The 26,468-nt window shown below is 39.5% G+C and overlaps 1 protein-coding gene across 5 annotated transcripts in view; it reads left to right on the top strand.

Moving 5' to 3' along the window:
- COL11A1 (collagen type XI alpha 1 chain) overlaps positions 1-26,468 on the top strand; it is a 280,302-nt gene that overhangs the window by 161,936 nt on the left and 91,898 nt on the right. For all 5 annotated transcript variants that reach the window (XM_072998040.2, XM_072998042.2, XM_020788718.3 and 2 more), the window contains 6 exons: positions 3,785-3,838; positions 10,243-10,296; positions 14,987-15,031; positions 15,176-15,229; positions 15,320-15,364; positions 25,347-25,400. In XM_072998040.2, the coding sequence (XP_072854141.2) occupies positions 3,785-3,838; positions 10,243-10,296; positions 14,987-15,031; positions 15,176-15,229; positions 15,320-15,364; positions 25,347-25,400 (306 nt within the window). The remainder of the gene's footprint in view (positions 1-3,784; positions 3,839-10,242; positions 10,297-14,986; positions 15,032-15,175; positions 15,230-15,319; positions 15,365-25,346; positions 25,401-26,468) is intronic.

Below are 26,468 nucleotides of genomic sequence, written 5' to 3'. Positions count from 1 at the left end.
TAAGCAGAAACATTGAGCGTAAAATATATGAGTTAGAATCTTAGAACTGCAGACCTTGAAGGGACCCAGTGGATCATTGAGTTCAGCCCTTGTCAAGGAGACACAGTGGGGAATTTAACTTCCAACCTCTGGCTCCGTAGCCAGATACCTAAACTACTGAGCTATCAGGCATGCAGGACTCCATTGTTTAATGCCATATTGCCTTGTCTGTGAACTATATGTAGATGCTAAATGTATGTTCATGTCAAGATTTAAATCAGAATTAATATCTTCATGAGAAGATGTATAAGCCTCTAGTTTCAAATCTTACTTCCTCCATAAAACAAAGTAGGTATTAAAGTACATGCATAGTAAGTACTGACCTTCAGCCATTTTCTTTCAATCTTTGTCTCACATCATATCCAGTATGGGAACAAAAAAATAGAGTTACATTGAAGACCTACAGTCAAGATTATTGCAAAATTAATGTGAAAGGCTGGAGGCATTTGAAAGATGATAGTAATGTAGTAGCTGCCACCATTATTTTACTGAAGAGAAAGAGTTTCAGTAAAGGGAGGGGGGATGTACAGAGGCACACTTAGCATAGAGTACTGCAGATTGTATTGTATATTGAGTGTATTTGTGGGTGGGTGTATTTTAACGGGGCAAATGATGCACTACTTTAAAGAATTTGATAGGCTTTTATTTTAGTCAAAGATAAGTGTGATGGACTCAGTCTGGATCAGAAAACTAGTATGGGTGTAGGGGTAGTTTGTTGTTGCTTTTAAGCTTTGTCCCTTGTTGTGATCCTGGTCTGGATTAAGCTTCTCCTCTCTTATTTTTGTTGTTGTCAAAAAAGTGACATATTTAGTTTCTTCACTCCACATTTAAAGTTGCTTGTAGCTTGACTCTCAGATTTTAAAATAGTATGAAGGATACCTAGAGCCAATACTGAGTACTTCATTTATACCCCATCCTGAATGGAAAGCATTTTCATCCTTGAAAATCTTAATGGAGTGAGGTGATCTTTAGCCTTCAGACCTTAACTGTTTGGTCTTGGCTTGAATTATCTTTATTTGAAAGTATGGGAGCTAGTTAAGTATATCCACCCTCACATATTGGCTGAAATCCAGTAATAAATTGCACTAAAGTAGGCCCATTGAATCACCAGGGATTTGGTGAGTCAACTCCTTTATAAGTTTCATTTAATAAAATGGGCCTACTCTAAATGTAACTTACTGCACTAAAATAAACCACAAATAGAATAGGCCCATTTGAATCAATGGAACTTGAGTTGACTTATCAAATCCCTATTGATTCGATGAACCTACTCTAGTATGATTTACTCTACCAAGCAACAGGATCTTGGCCATTACTTTCCAGTGTGTCCCCCATCCTTTAATGATACAAACTAGTTTTGGAAATAGGTCTTTGTTCAAACACGTCCCTGCTTGACTGCTTTGTATTTGTTATGAAGGATTTTTTTAAAAACAGGTTTTCCCCGACTTGATTCCCCTTCTGTGTTTTACTCACCTGCCCCTCTGTGGAAGAGCAATTTATGGAACAGAATGAAGAAAGGAAACTACTGTGTTTATGATGCTAGTGACCTTTATAAGCTATCATAAAAAATACTTACCAAGTGAGATCATTCATTCCAGAAAGTGTTCCTTTCAAATTCATTTAACTGTTGGGAGCTATTTTGGAATTAATGACCCTACGATGTTGCAAGACATCTTGCCAGCTGTTAACAAGGTCATGAATCAAGGAAGGCAATGTTATAATTATGGATGAATGGAAGCATAATTGGAGTGTCATCACTGAATTCGGTTTAAATTCTAGTTCCATTTAAGTAAGACCATACAAGCATTATCTTTCACCCACCCCAAACACAGACTGAACATCTTAGTCTGGCCTATCAGTATAATATTACGATTGGTACAAGATGGGTCCAAAGAAGTGTGAGAGAAAGAAAAAAAATATTTCTAGCATTATTCTTTAATTTGTTGTATGGATTTTCTTTTCAGCTAAAATATAAACACAGCAAAAGAAATAAGCATTATTATCCAGAGAAGATCCACATGCCCAAATGTTCTCATTCAAGTAAACAAAAGTGGGGATGTGAAGAATTCTCACAAAATTGCCCTATTTTTTTTTTAATGAGACAGACTGTGTCAATTAAGACAGTCTGTTGAGGAATTACAGGCCTGTAAGAGATTCTTAATCTCCAGGAGTGAGAACAATATAAAGGACAGGAGGTGTTTAAGTTTTTGTTTTCTTTCTCTAATGAAGCTTTTGCAATTTGTGCATTATATCTGCTAAAGACTAGTATGTAAAGCATAACACACATACATCAAGTACAGAATCTGGTTGATTGATTGAAATTATGCAAGCAAATGACCTCATGCTTCTAATTTTTAAAAACTCTGTGCAAAGGCAGCATCTCTTGCAATTTTCTTTAATTACAACTGTTGTTGTTTGGACATATATACAACCTCATAGTGCCAAAGTAGTCTCTGGGTGGCTTACAATGTTCCTGTGTATAGTATGTAAGATTTCTCATTGATATGGACAGATATTATGTTACTGTCTTGCAAAATAGGGGGAAATGTACTTTCTCATTATTGTGCATTAGAATTAGATGAGCATCTTGCAAAGAAAGTCTTCAGTTGTTCTCAACTCTTCTGGAAGAATAGCTTTAGAGTGAGGTAAAAAAAACCCACCTGTGATCACAAAACTAGAAGTGTGCTTTGCCTCCAACCTGTAATTATTTGAATTGATTCACTATGTCAATAAATGAGAAAAAAATATTGCAGATAAATGTTTGAGAAATAATACTAGAAAGGTGTTTTGTTTTCAGAATATAATGAAATGAGAAATCATCATGTAGTAAAGGCCACTGGGTATGCAGCAGCATATTCTTTTCAAAAGATTATGTTTATATCTGGATCGTTTCATGTTTTATCTTTTGGAGATACACTTCTCCCTTGAATTGCACAGGTTTGAGCAGGACAGTTTTGTTATACACTTTTTTTTCAATACATACATACATACATACATACATACATACATACATACATACATACATACATACATACATACATACATACATACATACATACATACATACATACATACCCTGGCCACCCAGAACGCCATGAGTCTACTGCCACCAGGAGATCAGTGATCTTAATCAGACTCACTGGAAGTGGAGGAGATTTTGGCCTTCTCCTTCTCCAGTTACCTTTTATTAGCTATTCAGTTCCCCCTCCCAGCAACCTTGAATAAGATGGCTGGTTGGGATGGTGGCCAAATGGCAGGGATGTTGGCACGTCTTTGGGTCCAAGTCCCAAGTCCAAGTCTGAGTCTTTGGTACCACATCCCAAGTCCGAAGTCCCAAATCTGAGTCTCTATTAAAAATAAGCTTCCCCCCCCCGAAGCAAAGGAGGAGGTGGATGTGGGTTCTGAGTCATGAGTCCACATCATTGGAAAACAAAAAAACCAAGTCGAGTAGCGGGTGCGACTTAAGTCCGATTTGACAGTGAGTCCTGCAACCTGAGTCCCCATCCCTGCCAAATGGAAGCCTCCCTACACGGCCATGGTCACAATCTTCTCCTAGCTCTTACCTCAGTGTGCTTCTGTGTGTGCATCTGTGTTTGTGTTCAACACAAACATGCAAAAACTTCAGACCTAATTAGAAAAAAAATACACAAGTGTTCATTTTTCTAGAGGGAATGTAGTACGGAATGTATACCAGAACCCTGTAAAACTGTTTATGAATAAAATGCTTTTTTTTTTTTAACTGCAGGGTAAACTTGGTGTTCCCGGATTGCCAGGATATCCTGGAAGACAAGGGCCAAAGGTAAATTAGCTCTCTAAACGTGTATTATTAGAAAGCAAATACCCTAAGCAAGATGTTGCCACTTGAGCTGGGGGCTGTTGTCGTTATCATTGTTATGTGTTTCCAAAAAATGACAGCCCTTCAGATTAGTTATCTTCAAAAGTTCCTATTGCTAACTGCCCCCCCTTAGAACTTAAAAATCAAGGCTGTGGCTTCCTTCATTTAATTAATTAATATATCTTATGTTATGGCGTGTTCTTTTCTTGCTGTCTTGATCAATTTTTGCAGCAGTATTATCTTTTCCAGTAGATCTTATCTTCTCATGATGTATGATACTGTCACGCATTGTAATCAGTGTGGGAGGTAATTTGCATCAATTGAATGTTATTGTTTACAACTGTAGTTCATAACACTAAAACGTGATACCTAGAGCATCAATGTAATGTAAATGCAGAACAGCCAGACACAGTAATGTAACATTTGTGATGATGTCCAAATGTTACATATATTTACTTCCTCGGGTGACGGATCTAATAATCAAATGGGCGGAAAGGTATTGTGAGATGGGAACATGATTTACTCGTGCGAACCTTTTCTGTGCTAGCTGTGATTATTAAGAAGCCACTTTTACATCTGTTGACAGCACAGTGAAGATTAAGATAGATACTAGCTTTTGCTAAAATTTACACTTAAATCAACTGTCTGGTGTTTTCTGTTCATATACTCGTATGTACAATGTGTGTCTTAATTTACATTATGTAAGGCTGCTAGTACTTTTAAAAATATCTTGGGACAGATAACAAACTTTTTAGCCCTTTTTAGTATTGCAAACCCATGTTTATTCTGAACTTGCTTCATTTAGCAAGGGTTAAATCTTCATTTTATTTATTTATTTTAGTTAGTAGTCTGTTAATGTGGTTCATGATTACTGCTGAGGAAACTATTCATCATGAATATTACCATCTTCAAAAATAGGGCTTTGATGCACCTGCCTTTTTATCCTAAACGTCTGAGATTTCCATCTTTTTTTCCTCCCTGTCATTGCTTCAAAACTCTGTTTGGCAATTTCTTAAGATCAAAGAGACCTTACATTATTCAGAATATGCATACAAACGATGTACTTCAAAGAAAATCTGTGGCCTTTTCCCCTTGAAACAGAGATGTCAGTGTGAATTTTGCTAAGCTAAATCTTCATTATGTTAAAATTGAAATTAGTTTGCAAGTTCATGTTTAATATTTTCAAGAGCTTTCACTCTTCAAAAGTATACGGGCACTAAAGCATCCTGAAAGCTGAGCTATGATTTGAGATATAGCCCTGCCTGTATTACAACTCTTCTGTATTGAGTAGCGACAATGCCAGAGTTGTGTGAGTGTAAACTCATTTGAGGTTCTTAGCTCCACCAGCAACAATTAGAAGTATGAGATGAATTCCTGAAGTGGCCATAATCTTGCCCCCCTCCATTAAATATAAAAATGCTTTCAGAACTGGCAAAGGAATGGCCTCAGGCTACAGACTTTGTGTGTCATTTAAGGCAACAAATTGTTAGCTATTAATTTATGGAATTTTCTAACAAACGAACTTGGTTGGCTTTGAATACAATGCCCTTGCCTTACTGCCTCAGGCAGCAAATTCTCTTAGCCCATCTCTTCTTGATTTTCTGCTAGCATCCATCCACCTCTGTGTCATACATAACACAAGCTCTTTTTTTGTACCTTATTCCTCTGGGCCACTTTGTGCTTGCCACAAGTTCCTTGTCCTGCACACCTTTCCTTGAATCAGAGATGGGCACTACATAGGCTGTGGACTTTATGTTGCCTCTGTTCTTTTTTGGAGTGTCCCCATCAACCCCAAAAATGTCCACATCGTCAGCTTTCCCACCAACATCTGGCACTTTTGTGGAAAAATTTTCCCTTAAGAATTTGTAATGTGCATTGAAGGTTTAGGAGAGTGTTTATTCAGTCTTGGCCAGTATTGAGAGCTAACGGGGAATGTGTGTAAAGACAGTCTACAGAACATAGCTATATAGGAAACACACAAAGGGCCGTAAAATGAGCCATTTAAATTGTTATTCCTTTGAACTTCCTTTTGAAATTCCTTTCTCAGGATTTCTCTTTGGTATTCCTTTAGGATGAAGCCTCAGTATTTTATTGTTTTAGCATACCTTTGCTAATGGTAGGGAAGATAGTGTCTCTGTGCTTCTCAGACAATGGCTGTCTTTCCATGGTTCATTGAGGGACACTATATACGGGACTTTGCTATACATATGGAATTCATTGGCTATCTTTATATAATTGCCAAATCCATATATAAATGGTTATATTTCACATTTGCAATGAGGGAGATCTCCGCACTTTTCCATAGAAACAGCCATTTTGTCTCCTCATCTGGCTTCCTTCTGAGTAGTTACATGCTTACCCAGCTAGTGGATATTCTGAGAACTATAGTTCAAAAGCACAGTGCTTGTTTTTATTATTTATTTATTTATTTAAAACGTTTTTTACCCTACCTTTCTCCTTAAAAAGGACCCAAAGTGGCTTGCCTCATTAAAAGACAACATTTAAAGCTAAAAAAAGTGAGTATACAAATACTAAAAGGATCAAATGAATAGCACACATTCAAAACAGTAAGGTACAACAATCCATTTAAGCCAGGCATTAAGGAAATGCTTATTTCTGGAACAACCCCAGAAAAAGCAGAAAACTGTCCACAAGCAAGATAAACTGAGAGTGTGCCCCTTTAAACAGCAAAACAGTGCTTTTAAAGGGAAGGTACCACCCAATTTTCTACAGCTCCCCCACCTGCCAACCTACCTACTCTTCATTTTGTGCAGGACAGAGAAAGAAGATTAGAAATCTTCATGCGGAGAGTCTCAGCCAGTGGCACCCAGAGATCTGGTCTTCTATGCCATATGGGTGGTTCAGTCAGTCGATCTCAGTTTATTAGGGGGGAATTAAATTAGTCCCTGGAATTTCATTGTGGGGGGTTATTTCTTTTGGAGGAGCAGCAAAGTTTAGCAGTAGTGGCTGTAACTTCTTTCATGAAAAACTAAAACAAAAACCCCACATTATTTGCGACCCACTACTCTTCCTACAGTTATATCTGTTATACAAGTTGTAGGGCTTTCATTCTCTCTCTCTCTCTTTTTTTTTTTTCTTCCTGAGTGTGTGCAATACATGCATCCAGAAATGAGTAATCACAATAGCCTCCCGTAGAGGGCCTTTGGAAGATATATACAAAACATGCTCACAGTGTAAGCAAATACATCCTTTGATTTTAATCTCCAGGGTCTGGAAGGTAAACTGCATCTAGCCTGTGGCCCTTTGTGTTCTCTAGTCCTCTCTATATCAAACATACACAATGACAAATACTTCTGGTCTGTATTCCAGAAATTCATGATAACGAATCAGAGGGAAAGGGAACAGAGTGGGAGAGAAATGAGAAGTTGCATGAAGTTCATACCCAGGAGATGCAGTAGGCAATAAAAAAAGCATACTAAGTGATCTTTCACAGTGTCATCTGTAACCCTTTGAGGAGGAGGAGAGCCAACCCTGTTGTTAGAGTTGGCCCTGCCAGCCCTGGCAGCTTCAGCAAGGTTCCTGCTTTCCACCCTTTTCTCCACACAGTGAGTAGGCAAGGGATCAAACTCCACAAGATTTATTGAAACTTAGACAGGGAGAAAGGATAACAACTGCTTGCAAACAGAGGTTTCTGTTCCAAATACCAGTCCCACATCCTTTCTATTGCACGGTCGTTCTCTGGTTCTGTTCACTAAGGGGGTAAAAGTATCTCGGGGTGCTTCAGTTCCCTTCACTAGTCTCTGGTCCATTCAACTAGTCCAGTCCAACACTCAAGTTTTCTCTCTCTAGGATGTATCCCTCAGATCATTGGGTGGTATGCCCACAGGAAGGGCAGGTATGTTGGGGCTCCTTGCCCAGGATCACTTGTTCCTTTACCTCAGTGCATTAGTACTTGCAACATCCCCTTCTTTCCCAGTGTTTATGTGTGGAGGAGATCAAGGCACCCTCCTTTTTCCATTCCTTCTTTTCCTTTCTCTCTCTTACTCCCAATAATAAGATCAGGGGGTGGTTTATATTCATATCTACAGACCTCCCCTTTGGGCACCCAGAATTGGACCAAGACCTCTCACCATGGATCTTCTTTATATATGTAGTGTCATTCACCGTGATCTTCCTCCCAAGGAGGTTCCTCAGCCCAGTAATTCCCTGGCCATGCTTCCCAGGCATTTTGCCAGATTTTATCCCCAGAATGTCTCACTTCTCCCCTTCATCCTTCTGTTCCCCTAGCTTCCTGGTGTTGGGTTTCCCCTCTTGGACAGGATTCCCTTCTACTCCGGTATAAGGCAACTTCTTTCCCCCTCTGCCACAGAAGCATCTATCTCCCTTTCCATCACTGGGGCACTCACCCCCTCCTTTGGCATAGGGGTACTTATTGTCCCTGGAGCGACTGGTTCTCTCTTCTTGGGCACCTGCACTTTCTCCAATTGGCAACTATCCTCCTCTCTTAGTCTTCTGTTGAGCTTCTGTCTTCTCTGGCAGCATAGTTGCTTTTATACCCTTCATCTGCCTGGGGTAGACTAGTTCCTGCCATTCTCCCAGGGATCGTCCCCAACTCCAAGGGTTGACATCATCATTGTGGTTTCTGTATACATTCTGGTATCTTGGGAAGGGCTAGGCACTAAGGCCACAGCGCCCTGTAAACATTCTGCAACCAATCAGGGTAGCAATCTGGTTGGAGCTATTGAGTCCCTGGCTGGAGTGTGATAACATGCCAACAGAGATAGGCAGAGTGACACAGTCACCTCAGGTGATAGACACTACTCACAGCAAGGCATTGGAAGAAATATTGTAGTTGTGTAACACACTTCTTCAATCACACATTATGTTTGTGACACGGAAACTGGTCTTGCACTGTAGAAGTAATGTGAAAAGGTTTGTGCAACACCCAAGTAACTTGTGTTGTGCCTCCCCAACCCACCCCCACCCCAGGCTGGTAACACCCCTCTTGGAATCAGAGCAACACTGCTGTGGGAAGATCAGCCTGGATGATTTAACATTGCAGCAAGATCAATGTATGTAGTCACTCCCATCTCCTAAAGCAGCTGGGGGCAAGCTCTGAGGGCCCAGGGACCCCCTTCCCCCCACAAAAAACACACACTGTGATATAAATTCCTTCCCCAAAGCTCAAGTATAAGGTGAGCAAAGCAGGTTCTTTGTATTGGGTGGACAGGAGATAATCTCTTCTCTTGGCATACTCACACTTTTGACATCAGAGCACATCACTCATTTACTTGATCTTTAATTTGAAGCATCTCAAGTGAAAAGGATCTCAGATGAAAGGGCAAGGAGAACCTTGGAAGCTCTCGTTTGGAGTAGATTAGAAGTGGGGAACATTAAACTCTCCAGAGGTACCTGGGCTACAGATCCCGTCAGAATTTAGCAGACCTTAGCTGTGCTGGCTAGATCTTATAGAAATTGGAGTCTGTTCACCAACATCTAGACAGTCACACTTTCCCCACCTCTGGATTCGATAGTACTGAGCTCACTAACCAATTTGCTACAAGGTCATTCCATATATTCAGAAATTTTATGAAAGGCTTTCTGCCTTCTACTTTGGGTTTGGTTTGTTTACTTCCTAAAAACACTTTTATGTTAAGTACCTACTGCTCTTTGTTGTCCAGATGGTACAGATTGATGATGACAGATGTCTACATTTGCTTTTTTTTTTTTTTTTGATCCATGGCTGTTCTGTGATTCCGTACCTTGTTCCTATTGATGATAATGTATTTGTCATGAAATGATACCTCTATTAATGTTTTTAATGCATTCTGGACTTGAAGTATAATGGTAAGCTATCAAGAAGTCAACTGTCAGTAACCATATTTGCAACAATGTTTATATTGTCTCATATATTACAGTGTACTGTACTTAATATGATTTATCTGCACCCCAATAGAAGGGCATGTGCTTTGCTTGCACAAAGTCCCAGGTTTGCTCCTTGCCATCTCCAGACAGAACTGGGAAACACCCCATCTAAAAACCTGGGGAGCTGTGTTGTCACTCGGAGTAGATAATTCTGTGCTAAACAGCCCAATTGCCTGACTTGGTATAAGGCACCTTCCCATGTTTGTGTGCTGAAAGCTTCATACGTGGCTTCCTATGCAAACACTGAACCATGATATTAAAGTTAAGGTGTAATCACTTATTTACTAGTATTACTATTGGGCTTGGCCGAACAGCTTACCTTGTACTTAAAAAGGGGTAGTATGTAGTCCCACTGAAATGATGAGCATCCTCATTATAATCTACATGGTATGTATAGACTATAAGGTATCTGTTGCTCTCCAATCATGGCATTTTTAGTAAAACTCTACATCTTTGTTCTTGTTATTATTGTTCCTTTTCAGGGCTCTACTGGGTTCCCAGGATTCCCAGGTGCAAACGGAGAGAAAGGTGCAAGGGTATGATACAGTACTTTTCCTTATGTATTCTCTATTACAGTATTACGTAAATTCATTGCTAGGGTGATTTAAAGGGCAAGAATGGGAATGTATCAGCTACAGAATGGTTCCAATCCAACATGGTGCTAGAATTGCGGTGGGAGAACCTTCTTCCCTTCCCCTTGCTTTTCTAGCTATTGAAGCCACCTGAAAGTCCAGCTGCAAGGTGTTTCCCAGACCATCAGACCAGTCTTTGGGGGGTAAAAAGGGAACTATTGTAGGAAAGGAAAACCATGTAACTTGCACTAATTTTTGCAATGGAAGTTCAAAAGTGGACTTCCAGCATTGGTTCCTGCCTGCTCTAAAAATATTGTGTGTATCTGAGTCCGAAAACACTCAAATAATGGAAAGATAGTAGCTCGAAAGGATTATGCAGTATTTTCCCCACACTGAAAAACGCATAACTTAGTTGTCTGAGATGTACATGCCAAAAGAAAGTTTCAAAATGGGGCCTGCAGATTCAAGTCAGAAATGTAGGTTTCCATTCCATCTCTGGTAGTATTGCCCAAATTGTTCCTCTTGAAACATGTCTCCCATTAGTTTTTGCTTAATGCTCTTTCCAATGAATTGAGGGAAGGGAAGGTGGCATTTTGCACAAGAATTATAACAATCCAGTGCAACTTGGCATTTCCTCCATAAGAAATTACCATGAAACTTTCAAGGAATCCCACAAGATTTCTCAGAGTTTGGGGAAGGAGCTAGTCCACAGAAAACTCTTTATGACAGGAAAGAATAACTGGTTTCTTGTCAAGAGCAACAGGCTGTGAGAATCTCACCCCTTATTGTCACATTCATAATTTAATTTTGTTTGTGTGAGAGAGACTAATACTCAGCAGGAGGGCTAATCTAGGGACCAAGGACATATGTTGAATGCATCTGAACATTTAAAATGCAGGTTTTAAAAGTGAAAATAGTGACATTGGGAGAGGGCCTAATAAATAATGGCAATAGTATTAGGTGTGGTGTGAATTTCTCCCTGAAGCAAATACCAGCTTTAGAGAGGAGGCTGCAACAGGGGAGGGAAGGAGCAGCATTTCCCCTTAGCGTTTGCTGTGGTTCTGATGATGATTAGCCACAGGTAATGCTGTGTACATTTTTGAAAGCCCGTATGTTCGATGTAGACATTTTAATAGTTTATGTAGCATGGCCCTGACTTCATTCAAAAGTGTTTGTTTTTAATGTGAAGAGCAGTAAAATGAAGGTGGCAATATAACTGAAGATCCCTTCAAAAATGTAATTCATTCCTATACACTGCAGTGATCAAAGGATGATCTATAAACCTGCCCATTGCCTGACAGAAAGAACAATGGAGGAGACCCACCTATCCAGTCTCTTCATAATTTTGCATTGTAAATCAATGTCAAAAATCAGGACGTAAATAAGTCCAGTATATGGAAAAGTAAATAAGGGCTGCTTGGAACCATCTGTACAGGGCAGGCTGATAGCCCCCTTTCCCTCAGTTCTCTCAGGTGCAGCATTTGGTGAGAAAACAGACAGGCAAAAAAAAAACCCCTAAACTACTGACAGTTCTTTCTCTTGCCTATGAATTATCAACCAAGATTGCAGTTTATTCTCAAGGGATTTTTTTCTTCAATCTATTATACATTTTAATTCAGTATTTTTATTTACCAAAGACACACACAGACACACAGACACACAGACACACAGACACAGACACAGACACAAACACACAGACACAGACACACACACACACCAGTCTCCAATTGAACAAGCAAGACTATAAAAAGGATGCAAAAGAATACATATTTAAATGAACATAAAAAGTCAAGATGTAGCATCTTTGTTTAGTTGAAGATGGGGGGGGGGGCCGAATCTGTAATGCGGAGGCTCTTAGAAGGTCACTGCATCACTATCCATAAAGCTCAACTGGATGTGGCTGATTACTTGTGGTAGAAATGGGATGAAGTTATCAAAGGGGAAAAGAGATGGCTTGAAAATTGTGTTTGATGGCAGCTTAGTGTGTCATTAAGTAAAATTCAAGTAATGTATTTTATGGCTCTGCCCACCACTCTGTTTTATTTAATTCAAAAACCGGCCAGCAAATTCCCCACTTCAAATATGAAATTAACATTAGGCAATTGTAGTTCCAGCATCCTTGCAAGTTTCTTTACTTCGTTCTTTTTCTCCAAGAATTGTTTTAGCTGAGCTGCAGACATGTTATAATAATCTTAGAACTGCATTACTAGAAGGGACCCTACGGATCATCGAGTCCTGCCCCTGTCAAGGAGGCACAGTGGCAAATCAAACTACCAACCTCTGGCCCCACAGCAGGAGACCTAAACCACTGAGCAATCCAGCAGTTATTTCTTGCTTAGAATTTTGAATGTGAAGTGATGTTCAGATCATCCATTTGTTTATTAAAACCATTTTTTATCTTGCTCCTCAACCAGACTCCCAGAGCAGCTTACATACAATTGATACAAACAGGATAGTCCCTGACCCAAGGCTTATGATCAGTAAAATGTGTCACAAAATTTTTAAATGCTAAGATGCCAAGGGGGGAATGAAACAGGTATTGCTTCCCTCGCCCCTCAGCTGCTTAAGCAGTGAGAGGCATAAAACTGGAACCATGTAGGCTACGCTCCTGCCCATAATAAGATGTATTTTGGCCCCATTGAAACATATGTTAGTCACATTGTGCATACAGATAAGAGTTTAAGGAAGGATGAATGAATGAATGAATGAATTTATTACGGTCAGGTGACCAGCTCATAAAACATAATTATGATTAAAATATACAAAATGCAGTTTAAAAATGTACAACCAATTCATAAAACATATGTGGCTAAAATATACAAAATGCAGTTTAAAAATATAAAATCAGTTCATAAAACATGTTATGTGGTTAAAGTACACAAAATGCAATTTTAAAAGGTGTACAGCCAGTTCATAAAACATATTATATGGTTAAAATATAAATATGTCCTCCCTTTGGTTGGGGCCACAACATTTCTCTACGCTTGACAGTAAACCACCCCCATGTTAAAACCAGTCTACCTGTGAACTCAGGAGACTATAAGGGAGCGCTGTGCCATTGCTGCTGCACAAAATTTTGCTGCAGAGCATGTAATAAGGGAGTCTTGATCAGAAGGAAGTAGCCTGATGTAAAATTCATCAGATCTCCCTGGATATCTGAGAATGATTGGGCTCAAGAGGTTAGTGTGTAGATCTCTATAAAAAAGACAGTACAGTAAGACATGACCTATAGTTTCCACTTGGCCATCATTACATGGACACAGGCAATTAGAAATAGGTATATGTTGAAATGTTCCTTCCATGAGTTTGGAGGGTAAAACATTAAGTCTCACTAATGTAAAGGCTCTTCTTGTCTTTGTTGACATTGTGCTCTTCAGATATGAAGATATTAAGGAAGGAAGGAATAGGCTCAAATTTTCTCATCCTGATCAAAAAAGAGTGTCTTGACACATTGAGACACCCTACTGGAAAAAAATGATCAACTGCTAAAAGACTACCCCCTACATGAAAGCAAAACCACAAGCACATTTTTATCAGTATTACTCCCACACACACACACACACACACACACAGAGGTTTCTATATTTCACATTTTATAAAACCTTATTTTGTCTTTAAAAGAAACTTACACAGTTTATTTAATGGAAAGTACGAAAGTTTTTGAGCAAAAGGAATTTTCCTTAATTTTTTGCACACACACAAAAAGAGTGTCGAAAGGTGAAACATGCACAAAAATCTATAATCTAACCTAGCAGGAAGAGGACATTTCAATACAGTATTTGTTTTGTTTTATTTTCACTCATGAGAATAAAAAAAAAGTGAAGATTTACATCTTCAGTATAGATATATAGCCAAGTATCACTTATCTGCAGATATGCACTCCATATGAGCATCCTGATCTAGGAATTGCCAAAGCACTACTTATTATTGTAACTTTTCCAAGTGGTGAAATGAAACAATGAATTCTTAATTGCTTAGAAGTGGTTCCAAACCTTGGGTCCCCAAGTGTTCATGGATAACAGCTCCCAGAAATCCTGGCCAGCACAGCTAGCTGTGTAGGCTTCTGGGAGTTTTAGTCCAAGAACATCTGGGGACCCAAGGTTGGGAACCATTGCTCTAGAAACACCTGGTGTCTTGTCTTCCAGGGTCACATGCACATTTGAAGGAGAGTTTGGTATATGAGGGAAGAATTCTTCCTCCACCATTGCCATTATTCTTTGCTACCACTTCCCTAATCAAGTTTATTTTAGTCTTCTTAGGGAAGATGAGGGATTCACAACCGGATGGAAGGGCAGGGTGTTACCAGCAGGTAGTGGAAATCTTACTCATCCCTCCCATCTACCAGAACCCTTCTGTAAATGCTTCTTGCTTCTGGGTCAATATTATGAGACAAGCACCGATTGAGACTCCTTAGTGCCTTCCATGTGACATGCCATTCTGCCTTTCCCAAACAGTGACAAGTATTTGGAGAAGCTGTTTATTAGAACCTGAATGCAAAGCAGGTAGTAAGACATGTTGTATAGCTTTTGATCCTGATAGAGTTCTGCATTCCCCTTTGAAGCAGCAAAACCCCCTTCTCAGGGGGCAAACAACCACTACCACACACACACATGCCAAAAGCTGTGACTAATTTGTGTGAACTTTTCTTTGGCAGGGCTTGCATGGCAAACCAGGCCCAAGGGGACAAAGAGGACCAACCGTATGTATTACACATTTTTCCCTCCACCCTTCCATTTAATTTTATCCTTGTCCTTTTTTTTTTTACATTGATTGCAATCTTTAGATAGTTGTCGTTCTGACCCCCAGTACTGTAATACACACCGTATCTTTTGTCACTCCGCAGGGGCCACGTGGATCAAGAGGCCCGAGGGGCCCGACTGGAAAACCCGGTCCAAAGGTAAGTTGGAAGAATCGGGGAATCAGTATCACTGCTAGCTTACTTGATGCAAACTTTCCTTTGATCATTGAATACATTTTTGTTTTCCAGGGCACCGCTGGCAATGATGGACCGCCTGGCCCACCTGGTGAAAGGGTATGGAAAGAACAATTTATTTTAATTGCTGTGTCCTTAATCAGAATCTTCCTTATATAGATTCCTGTGACTGTAACTGTAACCACAGTGAAGCAGACACTGTACAGAAGGGAAGGGTGTTTTCTGCTTGCTCCAAGTTGCAAATGTCTCTATGTATAAAAGTAAATGCTAAGATACATAAAAGACACACCTGTATTCTCTCTGAGTGGGACAGAAATAGTACATGTTTTTATTTGTTTGAACCCATTTCAACTTTTTAGTGTACTGGACTTCATTTATCTGTTACTTCAGGTTAAATTTAAGGTAACCTGAGGTTACAATTCACAGCACATAAAGTTGGAGATGCTCTAATTGATTAATGGCAGAAATTTTCAAGGTAGTAGCCATTTCAGTCTGTTGCAATGAAAACAAAAAGCATCTCGTGACGTTTTTATGACTAACAATGTTTTGTTTGGCACAAGCCTTTGTGGAACATAACCCAGTACATCAGATGTAGCCTGTAAGAATGCAAGAGGTGAGCCCTGTCAGAAATTGCAGCACCCACTGCAACTGGTAGAACTCTGTCACCCAATCAACTGCTGGGGGGAGGGGGAGCGAGTACCTCGCTCTAGGTGTCTATATTAGCAGGTTGTGTGGATTTTATCTGCCTTTTAAGCCCATTTACTCTAATTCACCATGTGCTGGTTCCCACAATCATCTGGCTCAAAAGTACTTCCATTCTCTTCCTGCCCTTGCTTGCCCTACTTCTGTTCCCTCCCACTGATCCATCAATGACATCAGAAGGGCTCATTCCCAGTCTTAAGTTTTGACCCAGAATCTGAAGAAATGTGATGCTCCTGTCCTGTAAACTTTGTTTAGAATGCCATGTGGTCCTGAATGAGCTATGCACACTTGGGAAAAATCCAAGGATTTAAAGCCACTTGAAGTTTGCACAGCTCAAATTAGGTAGTTCCCACCATTCATGGTGACTAAGAGGGGAATGTGTTGATAGCCACTAAAATGGTTATATCTAGAATCTGCTAATAATCTTATTTATATGCCAAGGTAATGAGGCTTCCCAGTAGGCCTAAGTGTATAATCTTAAATGGTTGGCAGCTGAAGTTCAGGCCATATGGAATCTTTTGAAGAATCAGTGAGACTATCACCTTCCATTGGAGTGAATGAGAGAGAAATTGTGAGCAGACGACTTAATTCTGGTAGCAGTGCTGCAAGTAACCTGCAAGGGGTTTTTGAACTAGGTTTCACAGTAGAATATAAAAGAGGAGAACATTTCATTCATATGGTTTCATAAAACAGAAGCTACATCTTGAATTTAATCTGGTATATAATGTACAGACACTGGATCATATGCATATGAGTAACCTAATCTGCAGAGGTAGCTTGTAATCTCCTTCTGTACCAACTGAAAATTCTAAAGGCTTATTGTGATTTTGGAAATTATGAACACTGAATGGATTTTTTAAAATATACAGTGCCTGTTCAGAAGAAATATTACAAAATATCAAGAAACCAATTCTATTTGTTGTCTCCTTGTAGAATAGGAGAGGAATCTGTTGCCACCGTTTCTATTGATATCATTTAGGTTATAATAAAAAACTGAATATTAAATACTGATTTGTTTATTTTTAAAATTCTAGAAAAATCGTTATTTTTAAATGTAATGTTAAGCAGAGAAATAGTATGTATGTTTGCTAAGAAATGTGTTCCAGAATATTCAATGGAGTCTAAATTGCAGGAAAGTGTGTTTGCAGCCTTTCCCCCTCCCCTCCACTAAGAAAAACTTCAAAACCTTCAACGACTGATTACCTTTATTATTATTGTATCCTCCCTAGAAGGAGGTATTTCTAAAATAAATTATAACATTTTAAAGTGAGAGGATTTGGGTGTTTTCCAAAACAATTCTAATTATATTTCCAGTTGTTCATATCTTTCTGAACCCATGGAAATTAACAGTGCTTCTTTCAGCAGAAAAGCTATAAGCAAATAGGATTTTATCTAAAACCTAATATACCACTGACCAAATCCAGTTTCTTTAAAAAAAAACACTGGCTAATTAGTCCTTTAAATGTATTACCCACCCACCCCGTCTTGGCTCAAAAATGCTGCTGTTGCATAGAACAGGCTGTCTATTTTATGACGGGTGTAATCTATCATGAAATAAATGATACCAATTGTGGTGTGCAAGGAACTAGACCTAATGGGCAAACTGCAACGGTGGCATTGGTTTGGCAGGTTGCGACTGCTCTCCATCTGTATCCTCAAGGAAGTGTGATACTCATACAAGATATTTCACATGATAGATATGAAAATCAAACCACAGGTTCATTCAAAAGCTCATTTTTATCAGCAAGTAAGGGATGGGCAAACAACCCTCAGAACTGGTGGGGTTGAGTAGCCAGTGAAATAGAAGCCGGGATAAACAATAGATGGAACTAGCTAATTCTGATTTTGTATACTTCCTCTGCTCTTGCAAGGATAATGGGCCGTTTGCCTTGTTACTCTGGCATAACGCAAATGGGGTAACATTTGGAGGTGTGTTGCCTTAAATTAAGACATCACTGTAGACGTTACCTGTTGCATACTGAGTTCTGTGGCTCAAGGTGCAGTTGATAATGTCTGCAGTGATTTCTTAATTTGTGTCAGTTTGCCTTCAAAAGCATAACTCATCCATGTACCTTCACAAGAGGATTTTGACCAGCATAAGCTGCCTAGAGAAATTCAGTTGGGGGACATAGATGCAGCAGATTTTTTTTTTTTAAAAAAAAGCAGTTAAATAAATAACCTGGAACTAAATATGTGTTATGAGATAGTTGGCTTTATGGAAATAGATGTCCCTATATATAATATGTAAAAACAGGTTTATGTTAGGCTTCCTTCAGTCTCGAAAGACTATGGTAACACACTGTGTATGGAGGACTTGGAACAGCATCTAGTGTGGCTGAGAAGGCCAATTCGAGAGTGGCAATCCCTTCCACACTGAGGACAAATACAATCTGTACCCTGTCCAGCTCCCTGGTTTTGCTGGTTTTGGGACTGCCTCTTTGCCTTAGCCTGCTGGACAAGAGTCTCTTCAAATTGGGAGAGGCCGTGATGCAACGCCTGTCTCCAGGCTGAATGCTCAGATGTCATCTGTTGAGGTCCATTCCTAAAACCTAATGATAAATGATGCAAGAAGCTAGGTTTTGATTAGTTTCATTTTATATTTTTCTGAAGCTACAGTAGTTATATAGAGAAAGAAATCGATCAGCCAAGTATAAAAGAAAAAAGAGGAGGGTGAAATGATAGAATCTGGAGGAAGGAAAAAATGTTAAGAATATCAGAAAAGCCTTGTTAGATCAGGCAGAAGAGATGTCCAGATCTGTATTCTGTGTACACAGTGGGGAGCCAGTCACATGTGAGAGGTTCACAAGCACAATGTGACTGCAACACTCTCAGTCACAATTTAAAGTCACTGTTCCCAGCCTTTATTTCTAGATGTAATATGCAGGAAGTATCACCAGGAGTTGCTGCTAGCCCCAACCTTTGTGAAGAGTTTGAGTGTGAAGAAATGATGGCTAGAGCCAATGCCTCAGACAAAGAACTTCCTGAAAGAAATGCCACAGTGGGATCTTTTGAAGAAGCAAATGAAAAAATAATCAGTGTTGTGGCTAATCTTGCAAATGAAAAAGAAGAGCTGAATAATAAATAGAAACAAGTCCAAGGAGAAATTGGTTATTGAAATGAGAAAGGAGATGATATGAGGCTGCAAAAGACTCAGTAGGAAAAAAAAGGCTTTTGAAAGAATCCTGAAAGGGCAGGCTATGAAGAAGCGAATCATAAGAATCTGCTCCAAAGGGGCGACACAAGTGAGAAGAAGGTCCATCTTCTCCTTTTCTTCTTCCCCTGCTTTAGTTGTTTCCTTGTCAATTCCAGTCCTTGTAGATACTGTGCTTGCAATTCAAGGTCATTTGGGGTTTCCTGCTCTAATTTCAATGTCAAGTTTTCAACATCCTTATATAGTTTCTCTTTCTTCTTAAGCAGTTCATTTCATTTCTGATGTCAGTGTTTTAGAGCACAATCCAAAGCAAAATATTGTCTGCCTTTCCATCCAACAAGCAGTTGCCTTCTGAAAGCTTCTTTTCCATTCTCATCTGAAAGCTTCTTTTTCATGTCTTTCATGGCTTTAGACTTGGATTCCTCAGTGGATTTATAGATGTTGTTTTGGTTTGCTAGTCAGACTTTGGTTTCCTTCTGTTGTACTTCTTCTTGCACCAGTTTTGCTGCTTTTATATTGTCTTTTTTTTTCAGAGAAAAAAACATTGGGAGTGGGGTCGCACTACAACATCCTAGCATGGCAGTGTAATTCTTGGAGTCCAGTCAAGTAACATCTTTAGTCTCTTCTTCTTTCCATGTTGTTGTTCTCCTTTTTCAGATTTCTGAACCTCTCCTGTAATTTTCTTTTCTCAGTTACCAATTCAGCCAGCATATTCTTTTTTTCACTTCTTGCAAATTATACATTTAACCCTGTAGCTCCCTGATAGTCCCTCCTTCATAAATCTGACCTCTTCCTTCAGATTCTAGAGATTACAGTCAATTTGAGACAATTCTTTTCAAGTCTGAGCATACCATTCTCCAAAACACAGTTGTATTAGAGATTTCTGTTATTAACTTCCAGAGACTGAAATGGTTTTATAATTTCTCTTTGGTTCTATCTTGACCTATGTCAGATTCTGCACAGCAAAGCGTAGGCTGCTTCGAGCTGCCTTTGTAGTTGAGTGATGGTTTTTCCTTTGATAGTTGAAAGCTCTGGTTCTCCCCCCCCCCCCCAAATCTTCAGGCTTCTCCTTCCAACCTTTAGTTTCCTTTTCTAGATGAAGTTGCTTACTGAAGCAAATGTGCCTACCAATGGAGAGCTGTAGCTCAGTGGTAAAGATTGGAAAACCACAGATTGCAACGTAGGAGTAGAGTTTCAGGGATCTGGAGGAAAAGGGTGAAATAAAACCCTGACTTAAAGGCATAAAACATTTTGGAGATAACAGCATACTCTAAATCCAGTTAGTCTCCTTTAGGAGAGCTAGTGAAACCATGGAGCTGACATACCTGTTAACTTCCCATGTTCCTATTGATTCAGTGGGTCTTGTTGGGAATAAAAGTTGGCTTGATATCGTAACCATTTACTTTCTGATGAAAAGAGGAAATTTAACATTTCCTGTCACCTAATTTTGGCTTTTAAAATCTTCTTTTCTGTCCATTTTGTTTACCAGACAAGCAGGAAGGTCTCATGTGCCATCACACCCTACCATCAGCTGTGTTAACTATGTACCATGTGATTTGGTATCTCCTTATAACCTGCCAAAACTTGTTAGTACATTTCTAGAGTTTTGTAGGATAAACTATGAAGAGTCTGGCCAACCTCAACTATGTAATGGATCCCTGCATAAGCTCCTATGGCACTCCCTCGCCAAACCTAAAATGTCCTTTTCACTACTGTATACTGTTTTGTACAGGAAATCCTGAGTTTTAAGCAAAAGGATAATGTTTGATTTCGAAGGTGTTCATTAGGAACATTGATTTGATCTGTTAATTACATTGTCGCAGTCGAACTGCAAAACTGAAAAGTTTGCATTAGAAAATATGAGGCTTGCACTGGAAGACGCTGCAACAGTCCTACAAAATTTGGTCATACATTTTGGAAAGACAAAGGCCAGTAGGACCCCCATTATGGGTGACCGTCGTAGTGATGCTAGGGATATGAATCTTGATACCTGTTGTTCTCAGACAGAAACTCTCCTCACAGTGAGATTTTTCTGTGTCAGATTTTTTTCCTCCTCAGAGAAGTCTCATGGGAAGTCTCATATGATTTGTCAGAAGGTCCAGCCCCACTCAAGGAGGCACAGTGGGGAATCAAGCTCCCAACCTCTGGCTCCGCAGCCAGATGCCTAAACCACTGAACTCTTCTTTTTGAGGGCATGGTGGTGTTTGATTTCGTTTCCTTTTTTTGCATTCTAGTCATCCATGAATATCAGCACATCCCCTTCTATTTTATGACCAGTTTCCTCCTAGATACTTGCACTTCCAGGACTTCCAGTTCCTTCTTTAGTTTTTGTAGTTGTACCCTGTTTCCCCGAAAATAAGGCCTAAGCTGAAAATAAGACCTAGTATGATTTTTCAGGAGGCTCATAATATAAGCCCTACCCTAAAAATAAGCCCCAGTTAAGTGAAACCCCACCCTCCACCATTCTGCAGCAACCAGAAGAAGATGACTTGACTGTATTTGAATAAATGTATAGTGTTGTACATGAAAAAAAACCATCCCCTGAAAATAAGCCCTAATGTGTTTTATGGAGCAAAAATTAATATAAGACCCTGTCTTATTTTCGGGGCATGATAGCATAGATTTGAATGATACTTATGTTTGGTATTTTGACAACCTTTCCATGAACTCATTTTTCAGTCACACTGCATTGTATCTCCTGACTTCCAGGCTCACAATTCAAGTCCCACTGTTTCTTCTGAGGCTATCAATTCAGCACTTGGTAATTCTATGTTTGAAAATGTCCTATTTCATCCCACTTTAGACCATTCATTCCAATTATTACCACATCTAAACTTCTCATTTCTTATTTTACATTTGCCAATCTTCTCTTGATCTATATTTCTCATATTGTACATTCCAACAATACCCGCTTTGCAGCTTCAGACTTTCCTTTTGGAAACCGTAGTTTTAAAAGTAACTTTTCACTTTTCGAAATTCTGCCCTAAAACATATTTATCTTTTCAGCCATCTAAACCTTAGACAGAGATTCTCTGATTTCACCCACTTCATCCTCAGTGATTTCCTATAGCTGAACTAGAATAAACACAAGCTAAAGAGTACCACCATCAACAATACTGTAGAACCAGCTCACTCACTACTGTTTAAATTAACGGGATTGCTTGCCGGTAGAGATTTGGTGAAACAGCTCCCCTTGAATTAATTGCATCACCACATTTTGCCTCCTGTCCCTTTCATCCAGGCTCCAGTCAACAGTGGCCTGAGCAGCTAAAGAAACTAAAAGTTAACCAATTGCAGGAGATTATTCTATTCAGTATTCAATTTACTGCATCCTACTTAAGTGCTAGCAAAACAGTATAAGCTTTTCTGTAAACATGTCCTCAGCCCCATAATGAAGTGTGGATGGATTTTGCATTACTATGCAAAGATAAACAGTGCAACCTTGCTATAAAATAGTTTCATAAAATGCATGCTACTTTGGTTTGGGAAGCCTTTAATTTGCATAAAGAAATACATTATAGAAATTCCAGTAAAATAGGGTTATCTAGTTAATATCCATTTTCAGAATAGCTCGCAAGTGTCAGATTTATGGTCCTGTAATAATTCCTGTGCTTTGTGATTCCTGTTGATCATAAAAGTCCTACTGTGAGGCTAGTAGAAAGATAGCCAAATCACCATCTAAAGTGGCTCATACATGCACTTAAGAGCATAAATAGTGAACGGAACAAGGATGTGGATGCAAATGCATGTTTCATAGAGGTATATTTTCTAAGGAACTGTTTTTTATGTTTGTTTTCACCATTTTTACTGTAACTTCATAAAGTTCTTTATATAAAATCTTTTAAACACCAATAAACTATTGAGTCTGGCCTCTTGCGAAGCTTTCTCCAAGCTTGATTAGCAACAGTTATCTGGATGCTGCTGCACCCTCAGTAACTGTCTGCTGAGCATACACAAAACCCCTAGGTGGTTCAAGACCAAGAGGTGGACAACCCACCCTCACAAAGAAATTCTGTAAATCTGTGCCAATGTGAACAGGGCTTTGGTGGCACTCCCTGTTTGTTGCCAAGTAACATATGAAACAGGTCCAACCTTGTGAAATTGTGGTGGATATTTGTGCATTTGTTTTCCTTACGTAAGATCAACATGTGTCATGCTTTGACAGACAAAAAATGAGTGGTTGCAGGCCATCACTGTATGTGATATTTGCTAGCCTTATTTCAAAACAAGGTGAACTCTTTCATATACCATACTTTGAGCAGTCAGTAAATAAAGTGGGGGAAAAAAGAAAGAAATGGGAGCCCTTTTTGCCTAGTGATTCTAACTTCAAGCAAGCATTTTTGCTTTGTAAGCAGTTTCCTGCACTTTAATTTGTTTTCCACTAAAATGCTGTCAGCTAGGTATAGGAATTGTACATTACAGTATAAAATGTCTGCTGGGCAGCCACCTGGCTGGACATGAACCAAATATAAATATTAATCACATTTTAACAGGAGCCAGACTTGCTTTTCATCCTCTCTTTGTCTTTTCGATTGTATGTAGAATTCATTCCAGTATACATCTCATAGACTTTTCCAGTTCTAAGAGACAGCTGTGATTTGTTCTCAGTGAGCATTTCATTCTTTGCCATAGTACCAGGTAGGAATGTACATTGCCTTTGGAGAAATGTGTAGATTCTTACAGAATTAAGGATATTTGTGCATTTCCAAGGCAACAACAGAGCAGAGTGAAGAGCCTGGGGGCACCCAGAGGGCAGAACAGCACACTGTCTTGTCATAGATCCTTCATGATAAACCCAACAACCATGGTGCTAAAATCTTTTTTTAAAAAAGCTTTGCAATTAAAAGCAAAAAGGGAGGAATTTAAGTACAGTTAGTTTCTAAGAAATATATTGAGCTGGTCCCAAAAGAGGAGTAGGGCAGCTTTATCTCCCAAGGGAAGTCCAATATCTCTTCTGTACAATCCAGTCACTGAGGGTCTCTGAGAGAGGCACAGGACTGTAGCATCCATTCCCTGCATCTTTTAAAGCAAGGTGCTGACTTTTGATGAGTGCAGCATTTTGCTCAGGGTTTGCCTTCTGAAATCCTACCTCCCCACCCCCAACATTTCACAAAACATAATTACACGGCTGGGGCAGAGTATGTTTGTGCAGTTGAATGCCAGCATTCCTGTATGGTTTTTGAGTTGTTCACTTAAGTGCACTGCCACCACCTGTAGTTCTTCTCTTGTTAATGCTATGGTATCATTTCTACTTCTGAAGTTCCTAACAGCTGTTTCTAGCTTTTCTTCTTTTTGTGTTCCGTGGGCGTAAGACAGGCAAATAATTCTGCCCGTAATAATTCTGATGGCACCGTGTAACCCATGCTTATCCCAAGTCATAGCTGTTTTCATTTCCCCATCTGTGGTAATGAAGTTTTTCACAGGGTGGGGCAGGCACCACTCTGTGTGACCTTATTTAGGCATGCATCACATTGGGGGGGGGACAGCATGCATCCCTAGTTGCAGGGTTTACTTTTCAGGAGAATATAATCTTACAGGTGGCAATGAATATAGGTGAGAGACTCTGGGAGAAGATACATAATGCTACTGAAAGTCTTTCTCTAACAGTATTATTAAGAAATACAACTAAAACAGAACACATGAAAGAATCTCAAAATGCCAGCGATTAAATTTCTGTACATCAAGGGGCAACAAAATGGTTTTGCAGGTGTGTCTTTTCATGAAGCTCCAATAATCACTTACAGTGGGCTGTGCTGGCTAGAACTGCTGGAAGCTGTAGCCAAAAACATGTGAAGGATCACAATTGCCAAGCCTGTTCATACCAGGGAGCAAGTCCTATTGGAGTGTGTGGAGACAAATCTGTTTCTTGGGTTGCATTGTACGGTTGATACAGGCCACTCCTTTTAAAATAATTTTTTTTAAAAAATCAGAATATAGTATATACTAATGATTTTAGTAGTCACTATTATATTGCAACTAAATAGCTTATATCAAACTGAGTTTGGCAGGTATTGTCTTATGTTGTATGTATATGTTAGCTCCTGTACTAGCAAGTGCACAAAACTAAATTAATGCTTATCTACTTAAAGCATTAATTTAGTTTTGTGCACTTGCTTAATGAATCACAGGGCTGTCCCTTAAAATAATTGGTATGTTCTCTGTTCTGCTTGATGGTATTGATGCTACTAACAACAACAATATTTTGGGTTCTGTTTTCATGTTTATTAGGGACCTCAAGGGCCACAGGGACCTGTTGGATTCCCTGGACCAAAGGGACCACCTGTAAGTATTTTCTTAAAACAAACGTAATTACTGTATAACAAGAATGGTATAGGCATTGACTAACATTTAACTGGGTATCTACCTATGAAGAAACTCATACTGAGCTTTAGAAAAGTTATGTAAAGCAGTGATGAGAAGACATGAGGCTTTCCAGATCTTCCTGTTCCTAGATCGTATGTGCATGATTCCTGGAGCCCAGCATTTTGCTAGAAATCCACAGACCCAGGAGAGAACAGTAGTTCACACGGGGGGGGGGGGAGAGGGAGGACCTGTTTTTAGAACTGGGGTACTTCAGAACTTGTGCTTAACCTAGGAAGATGTTTTCAGTACCAGAACAGAGTTCACAGCCTTTTCACAATCTACCCCTGGTTCCCCCCCCCCCAGCCTCCTTCAAGTTAGCAAGTTATGTGGGGTGGAGAGGCACAGTGAAAAGCCTGTTGGTGGTCCCTGCTGTGAATTAATGAAAAGTCAGAAATCCTGACTTTTGGCGATCTGTTACAAATCACTGAAACATTTGCCCTCCAGTCTCGTTCCACCTTCTGCCCATGCATGGTACATGGTCTGAGCAAAGAGGCCATTCTCCCACCACCACCTTTTTCGGATGAGAAGTCCTCCTGCTCATACCATGGGCCTCTGCTGTCCATCCACAGATCTAAAGTGTTTGTGAAGAATAATAGTAAAATACAGAATGGATTCCTCATCCCAATGTTCTTCCCTCCATTTCCTATATTACATATAGACTCTAGGCTAGGTAGAGAGTCTGTCTTTGCATGTTTCCAAACGTGGGCCCTTCTGTATTTAACAGAACAACTATTCTGGAGTTTCTAGCCTCAGTTTGATCTCACTCATTTCCTGAGAGTAATAAAGGCCAAGAAGATAAACCTAATCTCTGAAAGCATAGGCAAGGGCCACCACAAAACAGGTTTTACCACAGCCCTCAAGTGGAGAAGCAGGACCTTCATGCTGGGACAGTTCATTCTGGTACTGTTGTTTATATACCCTCAGCGGACATTGGTGTGCAGATTGATGGTGTGAATAAATATGTCCTCACAGAGAAATACCTGTCTG

This window comes from Pogona vitticeps, chromosome 4 (assembly GCF_051106095.1).
Source record: "Pogona vitticeps strain Pit_001003342236 chromosome 4, PviZW2.1, whole genome shotgun sequence".
In the NCBI taxonomy this organism is placed as follows: Eukaryota; Metazoa; Chordata; class Lepidosauria; order Squamata; family Agamidae; genus Pogona; species Pogona vitticeps.
Note: the sequence above shows the minus strand (reverse complement) of the source record. Positions and strands in the feature narration are given on the sequence as shown.